The sequence below is a fragment of the Bos taurus genome, chromosome 3 (genome assembly GCF_002263795.3).
Source record: "Bos taurus isolate L1 Dominette 01449 registration number 42190680 breed Hereford chromosome 3, ARS-UCD2.0, whole genome shotgun sequence".
NCBI lineage: Eukaryota > Metazoa > Chordata > Mammalia > Artiodactyla > Bovidae > Bos > Bos taurus.
This window is the reverse complement of record NC_037330.1, coordinates 105036834-105054406: the sequence shown is the minus strand read 5'-3', so window position 1 is coordinate 105054406 and position 17573 is coordinate 105036834. Positions and strand designations below refer to the sequence as shown.

General features: G+C 39.3%; 1 protein-coding gene across 15 annotated transcripts in view; it reads right to left on the bottom strand.

Annotated features, from left to right (window-relative positions):
• Nucleotides 1–17573, bottom strand: part of SCMH1 (Scm polycomb group protein homolog 1) — a 224645-nt gene that overhangs the window by 135238 nt on the left and 71834 nt on the right. For 7 of the 15 annotated variants that reach the window (XM_059884819.1, XM_059884825.1, XM_024989655.1 and 4 more), the window contains 2 exons: nucleotides 1338–1406; nucleotides 878–901 (listed from right to left, as the gene is read on the bottom strand). In XM_059884819.1, coding sequence (XP_059740802.1) covers nucleotides 878–901; nucleotides 1338–1406 — 93 coding nt within the window. Of the gene's footprint in view, nucleotides 1–877; nucleotides 902–1337; nucleotides 1407–7583; nucleotides 7714–17037; nucleotides 17154–17573 lie in introns of those variants that run through there. The other 8 variants (XM_059884820.1, XM_024989657.2, XM_024989656.2 and 5 more) reach the window with 5 other exon arrangements.

Here is a 17573-nt window from a genome sequence, read left to right as displayed (position 1 = left end):
ATTAGTGTCACAAACTTACTAAATGGCAAAGTTGGCCTTCAAAGAATCCAGGAATTCTGACTTCTAGTCTAGTGTTCTACTACTTTACATCACCTTCCTTGTCAGCGGGCAATGAAAGTAATATGTTGTCAGAAGAAAAGGAAAGAGGGAGCAAATGGAAAATAATGATAATAGGATTGAACACAGGAAGTTGCAGTAACAAAATATGTAATACTTCAACAAAAACTGATAAAGGTATCAGAATATCAATATTTAAATAAAATGCAGGATTTTAAAGAACACTTAAGAAGTTAAGATTGACATTTATGTAGGAACTCGGAAAGCTGATTGAAAAATATTGCTATTAGTTTCATTTCTGAAATCCTAGTCCTGAAGTACACTATTCAGGGATGAAAACCAAATGCAGTCCCAGGCTGATTCCTGTTATTTGACATCTTAATATTTCAGTTTTTTATTTAGTTTAAAAAAAAAAAACTTAGAAAATCTTTAGGTTTAATTTCAGTTCAATATATCTCATGAATAATTTCTTTTGGGAAAATGCCATCAAATTCTGATTTACGGACAAATGGGCTTTGTTTTAGCTCTAGATTTAATGAATTAATAAGAAGTAACTTGCAATTTGGTTTCAGTTCCCATTCCTTATTGTACTCATGTAATTAGCCACCCTTTTCCCTTTCGTTAGCTTAGTCTGTGGCCTCCTGATAAGGAGAGTCAGACTCACAGCAAAGGAGAACTGCATGGGCTCATTAGGCAGACAAGAGCACAGGATTCACGAGCTCATGAGACAAAGACACACGGAATTCTGTTCCTAGTTACTATCTAATCCCTGGCTCAGTAATTTCCCATATTTAACAGAAACACAAGAAAGATATCTTACCTAGCTCCAGGATGTCGGTAGCTTCTGTTAAAGAAAAAAATGTTACAGCATAAGTCATCATGCAGAACATACCAAAATGACAGAAAAGTGAGATTCTGGGGTAAAATGAGGGCTTGAGACTTTGTGTAGTTCAATTCTCTCATTTTAAAAGACACTAAGTTTATTACTAGTAGTTGTGGAAGTATACACTCAATTCTGCCTTATTAAAAACTAGATATCCAGAGAGGATAAACAACTGTACCTAAGGCTAATTTGGGATTGTCTGAACTCAGAATCTAAATTTCCTGATTTCATGCTCAAACCAATGTATATTGGTTTTGACAGATACCTCTACAAATTATATATGCTTGTGTTTTAACCAGTGAGTTCTTGGTATACTCAGACCTCCAAAAAAAAAAGGCTTTGTGGTAAGAGATGTCAAATTAAATTTTTCCATGCTAAATACAGCTTTTTTTCTTACCTTGATGTTGGGATGCAGACTCTGATAGATGACCATATTTATGTTTTCTAACATCATTCCAGTCTATTACTGCAGGAAGAGAGAAAACAGTCATGTGGAAAGAAAGTAAAAGTTTCAATACTTCTCCAATTTAGCAGCATATTGTGACAGTTTTTGATAAAGCAATCTACTTTTGAGATTCTAGTCTAAGGAAATAACCCAAAGTATAGAAAAAGAGATTTTATTTCAAGAAACTTTAGTATTCTTTATAATAACAAAAAATTGGGGTGGAAGGGTGCTTAGATGTTCAACACAGAAGACTGATTAAGATACTGAAATACATTTGTTATTTGACAAAGTATTTTGCAGCTGTTAAATTTTTAGAAGTCTAAGTGGGAAAATGTTTGAGTTATAATGTTATCTGGTAAGGTAAAGGATCAAAAAATATATGCAGGAATAACCACAATTACATAAAAAACTGAAGACAAAGAACACCTATGTTACAGGCTGCATTGTGTTCTCCCAGAATTCATACTGAAGTAATCATTTCTCAATACTTCAGAAGGTGACTTTGGAAGTAGGGTCTATGAAGAAGTAAATAAGTTAAAATGAGATCTAATTTTAGAGTGGACCCTAATCCAATATGACTGGTGTCCTTATAAGAAGAGGAAAATCTGGACACAGACAATGATAGAGAAAAGACTATGTGAAGGCACAGGGAGAAGACAGACATTTACAGGCCAAAGGAAAAAAAAAAAAAAACAGCCCTGCTGACACCTTGCTCTTGCTCTTGTAGCCTCCAGAACTGTATGAAAATGTCTGTTGTTTAAATCACCCAGTCTGTAGCCTTTGTTATAGAAGGTCTATCTAGTAAACTAAAACCCTTAAAATTATCACTAGAAAAAAAAGAAGTAAACAAAGAAAATATAAACAACTGGTTATCTTTGGGTGGTGGTACTGTTTTTCTCCCCTTTCTAATCTCAAATATTTTCAGATTTTTTTTTATACAGAGTATCAGTTCAGTTCATGTCCGACTCTTTGTGACCTCATGACCCGCAGCATGCCAGGCCTCCCTGTCCATCATCAACTCCTGGAATCCACCCAAACCCTTGTCCATCGAGTCGGAGATGCCATCCAACCATCTCATCCTCTGTTGTCCCCTTCTCCTCCTGCCCTCAATCTTTCCCAGCACCAGGGTTATTACTTATAGAAATATATTTTCCTTGCTTGAAAATTTAGACTCACCTACTGACCCCAGTGCTTTCTTACCATTATTTACGCACCTTCTTTACCACTGAACGGCACCACTTTTTTTTAACCATTATTTACCCATTTACCCACTTCTCTTCTCACTCAGCTCAGATGCTATGGTCCCTCACTAAAATCACTCCCTGGCCAAGTCTTCAACTCCTTCACACCTGTGTTTTTTTTTTTTTTTGGTTAAACTTGACTACTAAAGCCTCAACCCTAACTTGGCTAAAACCACTTATCTGCCTGTATCATGCCTACCCCAACAGATCACAAGTGCTAAAGAAAAACAAGTGGAAGCTTACTGGTCTCACCATGAACTCATGGCTACAATCTCAATGCTACTTATCACTGTCTAGGAATCAAACCACACTTCCCTACCATGCTTCCTTTTCTCCTTTCCAAAAATACAAACACACGTACTCTTCTAATGCTGAAGAAGCTGAAGTTGGACGATTCTATGAAGACCTACAAGATTTCTTAGAATTCATACCAAAAAAAAGATGTCTTTTTCATCATAGGGGATTAGAATGCAAAAGTAGGAAGTCAAAAAATACCTGAAATAACAGGCAAGTTTGGCCCTGGAGGACAAAATGAAGCAGGGCAAAGGCTAACAGAGTTTTGTTACAACAAACATCCTCTTCCACGAACATAAGAGATGACTATACACGGACATCACCAACTGGTCAGTACCAAAATCAGACTGATTTTATTTACTCTTTTTGCAGCCGAAGATGGTGTAACTCTATACAGTCAGCAAAAAAAGACCTGGAGCTGACTGTGGCTCAAATCATCAGCTCTTTATTGCAAAATTCAGGCTCAAGTTAAGAAAGTAGGGAAAACCACTAGGCCATTCAATTATGACCTAAATCAAATACTTTATGATTACACAGTAGAGGTGATGAATAGATTAAAGGGACCAGATCTGGCAGACAGACAGACTGAAGAACTATGGATGGAGGTTCGTAACACTGTGCAGGAGGTGATGACCAAAACCATACCCAAGAAAAAGAAATGAAAGAAGGCAAAGTGGTTGTCTGAGGAGGCCTTACAAACAGCTGAGAAAGGAAGAGAAGCAAAAGACAAAGGAGAAAGGGAAAGAGAAGTCCTTTAGAGTTCAGAGGGTAAAGAATGCAGAGTTGCAGAGAATAGCAAGGAGAGATTAAAAAAAGCCTTCTTAAGTGACCAATGCAAAGAAACAGAAGAAAACAACAGAACGGGAAAGACTAACAATCTCTTTAAGAAAACTGGAGATACCAAGGGAACATTTCAGGCACAATAAAGGACAAAAACAGTAAGGACATAACAGAAGCAGAAGAGGGTAAGAAAAGGTGGCAAGAATACACTGTACAAATTAAGAACTGTACAAAAAAGCTCTTAATGACCCAATGAACCACGATTATGTGGTCACTCACCTACAGCCAGACATCCTGGAGTGTGAGGTCAAGTGGGCCTCAGGAGCATTACTATGAACAATGCTAGTGAAGGTGATGGAATTCCAGCTGAACTATTTCAAATCTTAAAATATGATGTTGTTAAAGTGTTGCACTCATTATGCCAGCAAATTTGGAAAACTCAGCAGTGACCACAGGACTGGAAAAGGTCAGTTTTCATTTCAATCCCAAAGAAAAGCAATGCCAAAGAATGTTCAAATTACTGTATAATTGTACTCATTGCAAGATTTTGCCTGAGATGTACCAGGTAAGGCTTCAGCAGTATGTGAACTGAAAAATTCCAGATGTTCAAGCTGGATTTAGAGAAGGCAGAGGAACCAGAGATCAGATTGCCAACACATTCAGGATCATAGAAAAAGCAAGGGGCTTCCAGAAAAACATCTGCTTCTGCTTCATTGACTATGCTAAAGACTTCGACTATATAGATCACAACAAACTGTAATATTCTTAAAGAGATGGGAATACCAGATCACCTTACCTGCCTCCTGAGAAACCTGTATGCAGGAAAAGAAGCAACAGTTAGAACCGGACATGGAACAATGAACTGGTTCAAAATTGGGAAAGGAGTATGTCAAGGCTGTATATTGTCACCCTGCTTATTTAACTTATATGCAGAATACATCGTGCAAAATGCCAGGCTAGATGAATCACAAGCTGGAATCAACACTGCCAGGAGAAATATCAATAACCTCAGATCTGCAGATGATACCACTTTAATGGCAGAAAAGTGAAAAGGAACTAAATAGCCTCTTGATGAAGGTGAAAGAGGTGAGTGAAAAAGCTGGTTTAAAACTCAACATTCAAAATACTAAGATTATGGAATCCAGTCCTATCACTTCGTTGCAAACAGACGGGAAAAATGTGGAAATAGTATTGGATTTCATTTTCTTGGGCTCAAAATCACTGTGTAAGGTGACTGCAGCCACAAAACTAAAAGCTGCTTACTCCTTGGAAGAATAGATATGTCAAACCTAGATAGTGTTTTAAAAAGCAGAGACATCACTTTGCCGACAAAGGACTGTCTAGTCAAAGCTATGGCTTTTCTAGTAGTCATGTATGGATGTCAGAATTGGACCATAAAGAAGGCTGAACACCAAAGAATTGACACTTTTGAACTGTGGTGCTGGAGAAGACCCTTGAGAGTCCCTTGGACTGCAAGGAGATCAAACCAATCAATCCTAAAGGAAATCAGTCCTGAATATTCACTGGAAGGACTGATGCTGAAGTTGAAGCTCCAATACTTTGGCCATCTGATGAGAATAGCTGACTCCCTGGTATAGACTCTGATTTGGGAAAAACTGAGGGCAAGAGGAGAAGCGGATGACAGAGGATGAGATAGTTGGATGGCATCACTGACTCAATGAACATGAGTTTGAGGAAACTCAGGAAGATAGTGATGGAAAGAGAAGCCTGGTGTGCTGCAGTTCTTGGGGTCACAAAGAGTCGGACACGACTGAGTGACTGAACTGAACTAGCCAATGAACAACAAGAACAACACAATTTTTCACTTTCTTCATATTCCAAATATTCCCTCCTTAACCTTCACTCTTAGGGGATGACATTAATTCAGGCTTTATTGAGAACAACAAAAATAAGACATGAGAACCTTCTATATGCCACACATTTCAGGAAGATTCAGACTTAATCTTGCCTAGTGGTATGTCCCCAAAGCATAATATAGTAATTAGCAGGTGTTCAGTCAATAATTGGTGATTTAATGAATCTACTTATTCATCATTCTTTCTGACTTTTCTCCTGCTTCTGTGGATGAAGCGTCTCTGATTTTAAGCAACAGCCCACCCTACATTTTTGCTCCAGACCCTGTTTCCTCTCATCTTCTTAAGGACTTTGCAAGTATTTCCTCTATAACAGATCATTTACATCAGTACTGTTATTGCTTTGTCATCAACTATCAAAACACACACACAAAAAACCAATAATATGCTCTCCCCAACCCTCTCTTAATTCCACACATATGCTTCCCGCTCTATCTTTCAATTTTTCTACTCTCTTTCATGGGAAAACTTTTTTTAAGAGTTGTCTTAAAGGCAATGAATTATTGCCTCCTCACTTCCTCATATTATGTCCTCATTTTAATAGGCTTTTTTTTCTCTCACCACTCCACTGTGATTACTTCCAAATTCATATTTCCAGCACTGGCCTCTACTTGGAATTCTATACTTACATATACAACTACTTTCAGGCCATCTCTACATGGTTCTCAATCAGTTATTTCAAACTTAGCTAAAACACAACACCGTTTGTCAAGCTGTTCTTTTTGTCCTCCACAAACCAGTAGCTGGCATCTCCATCACCTAGCTCTTCAAGGCAAAATTCTTGAAAGTATCCTTGATCCCTGTATTTCCTCTACATTCACATTAAATCCATCAGTAGGTTCTGTTGGGCCATATCCCAATCCAGTCTAGTTTGAGTCACTATTACCTCTTATCTGGACCATTACAAAGTATGCTAACTTATCTTGCTTCTACTTTTGCCCTACTCCAACTTATTCTCCACAGAAGAGTCAGAAGGAGCATACTGTATCTGAGAAAGCAGATCTATAAGCAAGAGGAAGCCACTGGAAAAGAAGTGGAGGTGAGGGATGGAGGAGATTCGAATATACTAGTGGCCCATGGAACCTTGGCTCTGGAGGCTCATCATACTCTTGTTTTTCATGTGGCTTGGTTGTTCAACCTGCTTAGTAATTAAAAGAATTCTAACTGTTTCAAATGTAGAGGTACAAGAAAAGGCTTCTGAGAACACACCATGATTTTAGTGTCAAGTGGAAGAGCAAGCTTGACTTAATCTCAGACAAAACAAATCATCCCAACTAAGTAAAAACCAAGGGATAAGATATAATAAACTCGCAAACTATGTTTAATCACATAGAGATTTTTATCTTTAAAGATTTCTGACAAGGTTCTTAGTTTGCACAAAACTAAAATTTTGTTTAGAATCTAAACCCTGAAATTTGCAAGATATTTTTCTACTAAATTCCACTAATACTATTAAAATGTGACTATAACAAATGGCAAGAATGCATTACCTTCCAGAAATGACTATAAATTTTATGACATTTAAGAAATACAAAGTGTCTAGCACAGTGCCTAACAGAGAACAAATTCATTAAATAATAAGTTTTCATTTCTTTCTTTCTTCTGGCTAAATTGTCATAAAAATATTTCTAGGTATTTAAAAAGCAAAACTTCCAATCTATACTCACAATCTTGAAAATTGATGCTAACGACAAAAAGACATCATGGTTAAAAGAAAAGGATAACGAGTGACATAATTAAAAATGGGAAATTCCTTAAACTCAGTTCAGTTCAGTCCAGTCGCTCAGTCGTGTCCGACTCTTTGCGACCCCATGAATCGCAGCACGCCAGGCCTCCCTGTCCATCACCAACTCCCGGAGTTCACTCAGACTCATGTCCATCGAGTCAGTGATGCCATCCAGCCATCTCATCCTCCTCTATCCCCTTCTCCTCCTGCCCCCAATCCCTCCCAGCATCAGCCAAATCTCTTAACTATCCTTACCTCCAGGATGGGGTAAAAATATACTTACCACTAGGCTGCATAGTCAGTAGACTACAAACTGGTCAGGGAGTTAAAAGGTTTGGGATTTACCCCTGGATCCACCAATACTTTGCTCTGACCTCTGACAAGTCAGTTTCTCTGTATGTTAATTTCTCCATCTGTAAAATGGGGATGGGAGGAAGGGCACACTTATTACCCTATAAAGGACTGAGACTTTACTAGTATTAACACATTGGACTACATTACAAGAAAAGCAGGACATTTACATATAATATTTTTGCTTATTCGAATATCTCAGGGTTGGAGAGTACCTTATGGTGAGTACCACAGGTTAAATTTAACTAAGCCTCAGTCTTCACAGAAATAAAAAATATAATATTCGCCAAATTTGGTCCCATGAAAACATCAAACTTCCAACTAATCAAGGTAAACTAGAAAATAAAAAGATACTAAAACTACATTAAGATGGTGTTATAAACTAAATTGTGCTTCCCACCCCAAGTGATATGTTGAAGTCCTAATCCCCCAATGTGACTTTATTTGCAGATAGGACTTTCACAAGCTTGTTGTTCAGTATCTCAGTTGTGTCTGACTCTGCGACCCCATGGACTGAAGCATGCCAGGCTTCCGTCCTTCACTATCTCCTGAAGTTTGTTAAAATTCATGTCCATTGAGTTGGTGATGCCATCCAACCATCTCATCCTCTGTCATCCTCTTCTCCTCCTGCCTTCAATCTTCTCCAGCATCAGGGTCTTTTCCAGTGAGTCAGTTCTTCACATCAGGTGCCCAAAGTATTGGAGCTTCAGCCTCAGCATCAGCCCTTCCAATGAATATCCAGGACTGATTTCCTTTAGGATTGACTGGTTTGATCTCCTTGCAATCCAAGGGACCCTCAAGAGTCTTCAGTACCACAGTTCAAAAGCATCAATTCTTCAGCGCTCAGCCTTCTTTATGGTCCAACTCTCACATCCATAAATGGCTACTTGAAAAACCATAGCTTTGACTAGACGGACCTTTGATAGCAAAGCAATGTCTCTGCTTTTTAATACACTAAGTTTGTCACAGATTTTCTTCCAAGGAGCAAGTGTCTTTTAGTTTCATGGATGCAGTCACCAGCCACAGTGATTTTGGAATCCAAGAAAATAAAGCCTGTCGCCGAATCCACTGTTTTCTCCATGTATTTGCCATGAAGCGATGGCACCAAATGCCATGATATTAGTTTTTAGAATGTTGAGTTTTAAGTCAGTCTTCTCATTCTCCTCTTTTACCTTCATGAAGTGGCTCCCTAGTTCCTCTTTACTTTCTATCATTAGGGTGGTATCACCTGCATATCTGAGGTCATTGATATTTCTCCCAGCAATCTTGATTCCAGATTGTGCTTCATCCAACCCCTAATTTTGCCTGATGTACTCTGCATATAAGTTAAATAAGCACAGTGACAATATATAGCCTTGAGGTACTCCTTTCGCAACTTTGAACCAGTTTGTTGTTCCATGTCCAGTTCTAACTTTTCTGCTTCTTGACCTGCAGACAGATTTCTCAGGAGGCAGGCAAGGTGGTCTGGTATTCCCATATCTTTAAGAATTTTCCACAGTTTGTTGTGATCCATACAGTCAAAGGCTTTAGTGCAGTCAATGAAGCAGAAATTTTCTGGAATTCTCTTGCTTTTTCTATGATCCAATTTTGGCAATTTGATCTCTGGTTCCTCTGCCTTTTTTAAACCCAGTTTGAACATCTGGAAGTTCTTGGTTCACATAGTGTTGAAGCCTAGCTTGAAGGATTTTGAGCATTACCTTGCTAGCATGTGAAATGAGCATAACTGTGTGGTAGTCTGAACATTCTTTGGCATTGCCTTTCTTTGGGATTGGAATGAAAACTGACATTTTCTAGTCCTGTGGCCACTGCTGAGTTTTCCAAATTTGCTGGCATACTGAGTGCAGCTCTTTAACAGCATGATCTTTTAAGATTTGAAATAGCTCAGCTGGAATTCCATCACCTTCACTAGCTTTGTTTGTTGTGATGCTTCCTAAGGCCCACTTGACTTCACACTCTAGACTGTCTGGTTCTAGGTGAGTGATCACACCATCATGGTTATTTGTGTCATTAAGATCTTTTTTGTACAGTTCTTCCATGTATTCTTGCCACTTCGTCTTAATATCTTCTGTTTTTGTTAGGTCCATACTTCTGTCCTTTACTGTGCCCATCTTTGCATGAAATGTTCCCTTGGTATCTTTAACTTTCTCAAAGAAATCTCTAGTCTTTCCCATCCTACTGTTTCCTCTCTTTCTATGCATTGCTCATTTAAGAAGAGTGTTTGCTATGACCAGTGCATTCTCTTGGCAAATACTCTGTTAGCCTTTGCGCTGCTGCATTTTGTACTCCAAGGACAAACTTGCCTGTTACTCCTTGACTTCCTACGTTTGCATTCCAGTCCCCTATGATGAAAGGACATCTTTTTTTGGTGTTAGTTCTAGAAGGTCTTGTAGTTCTTCTTGGACCGTTCAACTTCATCTTCTTTGGCATTATTGGTTGGGACACTGACTTGGATTACTGTGATGCTGAATGGTTTGCCTTGGAAACAACCAAGATTATTCTGTCATTTTTAAGACTGCACCCTGGTACTGCATTTCAGAGTCTTTTGCTGACTATGAGGGCTACTCCATTTTTTCAAAGGGATTCTCGGCCATAGTGGTAGATATACTGGTCATCTGAATTAAATTCGCCCATTCCCATCCATTTTAGTTCACTGATTCCTAAAATGTTGATGTTCACACTTGTCATTTCCTGTTTCACTACTTCCAATTTACCTTGATTCGTGGACCTAACATTCCAGGTTCCTATGCAATATTGTTTTTACAGCATTGGACTTTACTTTCACCACCAGACACATCCACCACTGGGTATCATTTCCTCTTTGGTTCAGCCTCTTCATTCCTTCCAGAGCTGTTTCTCCACTCTTCAATAGAATACTGGACACCTACCGACCTGAGGGGTCCCATCTTTCAGTGTCATATTTTTATGCCTTTTCATACCGTCTATGGGGTCTCAAGGTAAGAACGCTGAGTCGTTTGCCATTTCCGTCTCCAGTGGACCACATTTTGTCAGAGCTCTCCATCATGATCCAACTGTCTTGGGTGGCCCTACATGGCATGGTTTAGAGTTTCATTGAGTTACACAAGGCTGTGATCCATGTAATCATTTTAGTTTGTTTTCTGTGACTGTGTTTCCCATTCTGTCTGCCCTCTGATGGATGAGGATAAGAGGCTGGTGCAAACTTCCTGATGGGAGGGACTGGCTGTGGGGAAAACTGGGTCTTGCTTTGGTGGGCAGGCCATGCTTAGTAAATCTTAATCCAATTTTCTGCTGATGGGTGTGGCTGTGCTCTCTCTCTGCAGTTTGGCCAGAGGCAGCCCAGTCCTAGAGTCTGCAGTCTCTATGGTAGGGTATAGACTTTATGGTAGGAATAGTGGTGACCTTCTACAAGAGGATTTATACCAGCACACTACGCTCCCAGGACTGCTGCTCTCAGTCCCCCTGACCCCATGTCAGGCCAATGTCCACCCACGTCTCCACCAAAGACTCCCCAAAACTCACAGGACTGGTATCCTGATGAAAAAGAAGAGATACCAGAGACTGATTGGCCTCTCTCTCTCTCAATCCAACTCTACCCCTCCACCAACACATACAGAGAAAAAGGCCAGGTGAGCACACAGTCAGAAGTTCTTTCTATAAGCTGAGGGAAGCCTCACTGTAAACCAACCCCGCCAGCATCTTGATCTTGGACGTCTAGACTCAGGAACTGTGAGAAATAAGTGTTTGTTGTTTAAACTACCCCACTTGTGGTATTTTGTTACAGCAATCCAAACACACGAATAGACATGGTCATAGGACAAATGAGGCTACAGAAATTCTTTGAGAGTATCTCATATGACACTACTTCATTTTCAAGTTGTCTTAAAGAATCTTCATCCTTCCTTTCACTACAGTTGGATTGGTGGGAAAATAGAGCATAACAAAATAAAAATAACAACAAAAAAACAAACTGGAAGTTAAAATTTTATCCTCTTTTGAATCTCAAGACTGTTTTCTCTTAACAATTTTAGGCAAGTTGTTAACTCCATTGAGTCTGCTTTCTAAAAAAAAAAATCAGTAAAATAGGGATGATCATCCCAGTGCTACTTGCTTCACTAGGTTGTGAAGAGCAAATAAAAACTAGGCTTTAAACGTGCATAATAAAGATAATAGGGATTATTAAAGGAAAACATGCTGTTTTCTACCTTTCTCAGGGGGAAAACTCAGATTCTGACTAACATAATGTATGTACTTACAAAAAGGACATAGCATATTAGAACCTCCTGTTACTAGTTAGCCCCTATGGATTCTCATATTCACAACTGAATATCTGCTAAAGTTATTTTTTTTAATTGGAGTATAATAGCTATACAATGTTGCACTGGTTTCTGCTGTACAATGAAGTAAATCAGCTGTTGTTCGGTCGCCCAGTCGTATCAGACTCTGCGACCCCGTGAACTGTGGCACGCCAGGCCTCTCTGTCTGGAACGAGATCAGCTGTATGTACACATGTATCTCCTCTTTCTTGGACATCCCTCCCGCTTCTCCCATCTCATTCATCTAGATCATCACAGAGCACTGCGTTGAGCTTCCTATGTTACACAACAGGGTCCCACTAGCGATGTATTTTTACACGGTCGTGCCATCCCCCCCACTCCTGTGTCCACACGTCCTTTCTCTACATCTGGCTCTATTCCTCCTCTGCAAATAGGTTCATCTGTACCATTTTTCTAGATTCTACATATATGCATTAATATATGATATCTGTTTTTCTCTTTCTGACTTACTTCACTCTATATGACAACTTTGTCCTTTCTCCCTTTGGCTTCCTCTTACTGTACACTGGGATCTTTAAAAATTATGGTAATGCAGTCTCCACAGGAGAAGTAAAAGTGCCTGTATTTATTTCAAAAGACATTTAACGACACTAGGGCTGGGGAAAGAAGAGTAACTTGAATCCTTAAAATGAATGTATGGAGCCCTGAAATACTTAAGAGGGCAATCTGTGAACATCCTAGAAAATATACCCTCTTTGATTTCTAAGCAAAGAGCACAACAGCACATTCTAGTAGTATCCAAAGTAATGCTGTCCAATAGGACTTTCTGTGATAATGGAAATGTTCTATATCAGTGTCATCCAATGGATAACCACTAGCCACATAGGGCTATTCAGCATTTGAAATATGGCTGGTGTGGCTAAAGAGTTGCATTTTTAATTATATTTAATTCCTCTTAAATTTAAATAGACATATGCAGCCAGTGGCTACCATACTGGGTAGTATAAATCTACAGAATGTAAAGACTCTGGTATTTCAGGATGCCCTTGAGGGGAAGATAATACATAACAGAAAAATCTACAAAGCTATGGAAGCATCTTTTCAAAATGTGATAAAACAATCACAATGGTTCATCCTCTGAAGCAAGGAAAAGTTGAAAACATTCTTTAATATTGAGAAGAAATTCAGCTATAAATTATTACTGTATATTTACAATAGCAATACTGTAATATTATTAATATTGTATAGCTTATAAATAATATTTTTAAGTGTTTACTCTGTATCAGATATTGTGCTAAGTATTTCAATAACATCATCTTGTTGTATCCTCTCTGGTATATTACTTACTCTGGTATCATTACCCCTTTATATTAATGAGGAAATAATATTCAGAGAGGTTGAATAAATTTCTAAAAAGTTACAGTCAGTAGAAAGGTCAGGATCTGAACCTAAACTATGTTTGTAACTACCTTCTCCTCAAAAAACAAAAACAAAAAAGGTAACAAAAAAAAAAAAATAAATCTTACGAATGTTTCTGACATAGAGTAGCCCAGCTTGGACAGTCTTTCCATTTTACTATAGTAAAAACTGAAGCACTGGTGCTTATTAGCTTGATCTGGATGCTAAATAATCTGAGACACAGTCTGGGATTTAATGATGTAAAACTAGATTAAATGGAAGATGTTCACAGGTACCATGTTTCAAATACTCACAGAGCTTGGAAAATACAAAACAAGTAATGCAGGTTTATATGCACATACCAGTGAGACAGCAGGGATAGGCAGGAAGGAAAGAAAGGAGCAGGAAAGGAGAGATGTCCCCCTCAGAAATGAAACTGGAAAATAGAAAGATCAAATGTACTTCTGAAAATACATTAAGACAACACAGAACTCCTTTAGCAGTGAAAGCAACCGTGGTTTTAATAAACCAGAAACCTATGCTGAGAAGCAGAGATCAAAACAGGAAAGCTGGAAGCAGAACACCTGTCCCACTATGGTCAGGAGGACAAGCTACAGGGGAGGTGGGAGATGGAAAAGGGGCTGGTCTGGAGTGTGCCATTGATCAGCCACTCCCTCTAATTAGCAAGTACTCCTAGGGCCTCTCAGCTGATTTCTCTGCCTCCAGCTCTCCTTCATTTACCGCTATTTCATTCGGAGATTAAGTGTGAAGAGACAGTATTATTCCTCTGGGATATCTGTCAGAAAAGGGGGGAGGGGAAGCAAGCTAGGCAATCCCTTCCTAGAAGAGCCATAAATTCTGTCTTGTACATGTAGCAGATGTGAACAAAGAAGATGAAACAGATCTCTTCTTGGCAATCATCCCCACCCCCACTCCATCTTTTGCAATTATATATCTGCACGTGCAGACAGAATCCCAGAGAACATCAATATTTCCTTTAACAAGCAAAGGAGCTAGCAACGAATGGCTAATGACAATGCAGAAAAGCCATAACTCCTTTTGTTCTATAGGCAGTCCTAGTAGACTTCAACTATACATAATGTTTACCCTTTCCAGAGCCTTATGGAAGTGTGAGCCAGGGCACAGAAGAAGCTAACGCTTTTTAAAATGCTTCCAACTCATGTTTCTTGAACACTGAAAAAGTTTAGTGATATCAATGGTGCCACATCATACTTTCTGGCAGACATAAACGGACCTGATATTATGAAGTAAGTAATGTACAACCATCATCATCATTCTAGTGTGTATTGGGAATGAAGAAGATGACTGTACTGGATGGTCTACTCTAATAGTCAGAATACTCGAGAGGACTCTATCTGAGTTTTATCTTCAAATCTAGGTCCTAGACTCTGAATGAGATAGAGGCACATAATCTCATTTAAAGGAAAACAAGGATAGTAAGGGTTTAAAAAACTGAGGAGATTTACCAAGAGAAGAGAAGACTCAGGGGGAGCAGGAAAGCTTTTTGCAAATATCTGGAGTGTTCTCATGAAGATAAGAGATTTGCTTTGCTTGTTTAATATCTGTGGGTGGAAGCTATGGGCAGATAGGTTTCAGCTCATTACTAGGAAGAACTTTCTGAAAGTTGGAGGTATCCAACAGTGGGATGCACTCTCTGGGAGGTTCACTTCAGTTGCTCACTCATGTCAAACTCTTTACGACCCTATGATCTGCAGCACGTCAGGCCTCCCTGTCCATCACCAACTCCCAGAGTCCACCCAAACCCACGTCCATCGAGTCGGTGATGCCATCCAACCATCTCATCCTCTGTCGTCCCCTTCTCCTCCTGTCCTCAATCTTTTCCAGCATCAGGGTCCTTTCAAATGAGTCAGCTCTTCACATCAAGTGGCCAAAGTATTGGAGTTTCAGCTTCAACATCAGTTCTTCCAATGAACACCCAGGACTGACCTCCTTTAGGATGGACTGGTTGGATCGCCTTGCAGTCCAAGGGACTCTCAAGAGTCTTCTACAACACCACAGTTCAAAAGCATCAATTCTTCAGTGCTCACCTTTCTTTATAGTGCAACTCTCACATTCATACATGACTACTGGAAAAACCATAGCCTTGACTAGACGGACTTTTGTTGGCAAAGTAAAGTCTCTGCTTTTTAATATGCTGTCTAGGTTGGTCATAACTTTCCTTCCACAGAGTAAGCATCTTTTAATTTCATGGCTGCAATCACCATCTGCAGTGATTCTGGAGCCCCAAAAAATAAAGTCAGCCACTGTTTCCCCATCTATTTGCCATGAAGTGATGGGACCAGATGCCATGATCTTCGTTTCTGAATGTTGAGCTTTAAGCTAACTTTTTCACTCCTCTTTCACTTTCATCAAGAGGCTCTTTAGTTCTTCTTCACTTTCTGCCATAAGAGTGGTGTCATCTGCATATGTGAGGTTATTGAGATTTCTCCAGCAATCTCGATTCCAGCTTTTGCTTCATCCAGCCCAGCGTTTCTCATGAGGTACTCTGCATATAAGTTAAATAAGCAGGGTGACAATATACAGCCTTGACGTATTCCTTTTCCTATTTGGAACCAGTCTGTTGTTCCATGTCCAGTTCTAACTGTTGCTTCCTGACCTGCATACAGATTTCTCAAGAGGCAGATCAGGTGGTCTGGTATTCCCATCTCTTTCAGAATTTCCCACAGTTTATTGTGATCCACACAGTCAAAGGCTTTGGCATAGTCAATGAAGCAGAAATAGATGTTTTTCTGGAACTTTCTTGCTTTTTCGATGATCCAGCGGATGTTGGCAATTTGATCTCTGGTTCCTCTGCCTTTTCTAAAACCAGCTTGACCATCTGGAAGTTCATGGTTCATATATTGCTGAAACCTGGCTTGGAGAATTTTAAGCATTACTTTACTAGTGTGTGAGATGAGTGCAACTGTGCAGTAGTTTGAGCATTCTTTGGCATTGCCTTTGTTTGGGATTGGAATGAAAATGGACCTTTTACAGTCCTGTGGCCACTGCTGAGTTTTCCAAATTTGCTGGCATATTGAGTGCAGCACTTTCACAGCATCGTCTTTCAGGATTTGAAATAGCTCAACTGGGATTCTATCACCTCCACTAGCTTTGTTCATAGTGATGCTTTCTAAGGTCCACTTGACTTCACATTCCAGGATATCTGGCTCTAGGTGAGTGATCACACCATCATGGTTATCTGTGTCATTAAGATCTTTTTTGTACAGTTCTTCTGTGTATTCGTGCCACCTCTTCTTAATATCTTCTGCTTTTGTTAGGTCCCTACCATTTCTGTCCTTTATTGAGCCCATCTTTGCATGAAATGTTCCCTTGGTATTTCTAATTTTCTTGAAGAGATCTCTTGTTTTTCCCATTCTATTGTTTTCCTCTATTTCTTTGCACTGATCACTGAGGAAGGCTTTCTTATCGCTCCTTGCTATTCTTTGGAACTCTGCATTCAAATGGGTATATCTTTCCTTTTCTCTTTTGCTTTTCGCTTCCCTTCTTTTCACAGCGATTTGTAAGGCCTCCTCAGACAGCCATTTTGCTTTTTTGCATTTCTTTTTCTTGGGGATGGTCTTGATTCCTGTTTCCTGTACAATGTCACGAACCTCCATCCATAGTTCATCAGGCACTCTGTCTATTAGATCTAGTCCCTTAAATCTATTTGTCACTTCCACTGTATAGTCATAAGGGATTTGATTTAGGTCATACCTGAATGGTCCAGTGGTTTTCTCCACTTTCTTCAATTTCAGTCTGAATTTGGCAATAAGGAGTTCTTGATCCAAGTCACAGTCAGCTCCCGGTCTTGTTTTTGCTGACTGTATAGACTGTAAAGAACAATACTGCATAGGAACCTGGAATGTTAGGTCCATGAATCAAGGAAAACTGGAAGTGGTCAAACAGGAGATGATGAGAGTGAACATCGACATTCTAGGAATCAGTGAACTAAGATGGACTGGAATGGGTGAATTTAACTCAGATGACCATTATATCTACTATTGTGGCCAAGAATCCCTTAGAAGAAATGAAGTAGCCATCAGAGTCAACAAAAGAGTCTGAAATGCAGTACTTGGATGCAATTTCAAAAACGACAGAATGATCTCTGTTCAGTTCCAAGGCAAACCATTCAGTATCACAGTAATCCAAGTCTATGCCCTGACCAGTAACACTGAAGAAGCTGAAGTTGAATGGTTCTATGAAGACCTACAAGACCTTTTAGAACTAACACCCAAAAAAGATGTCCTTTT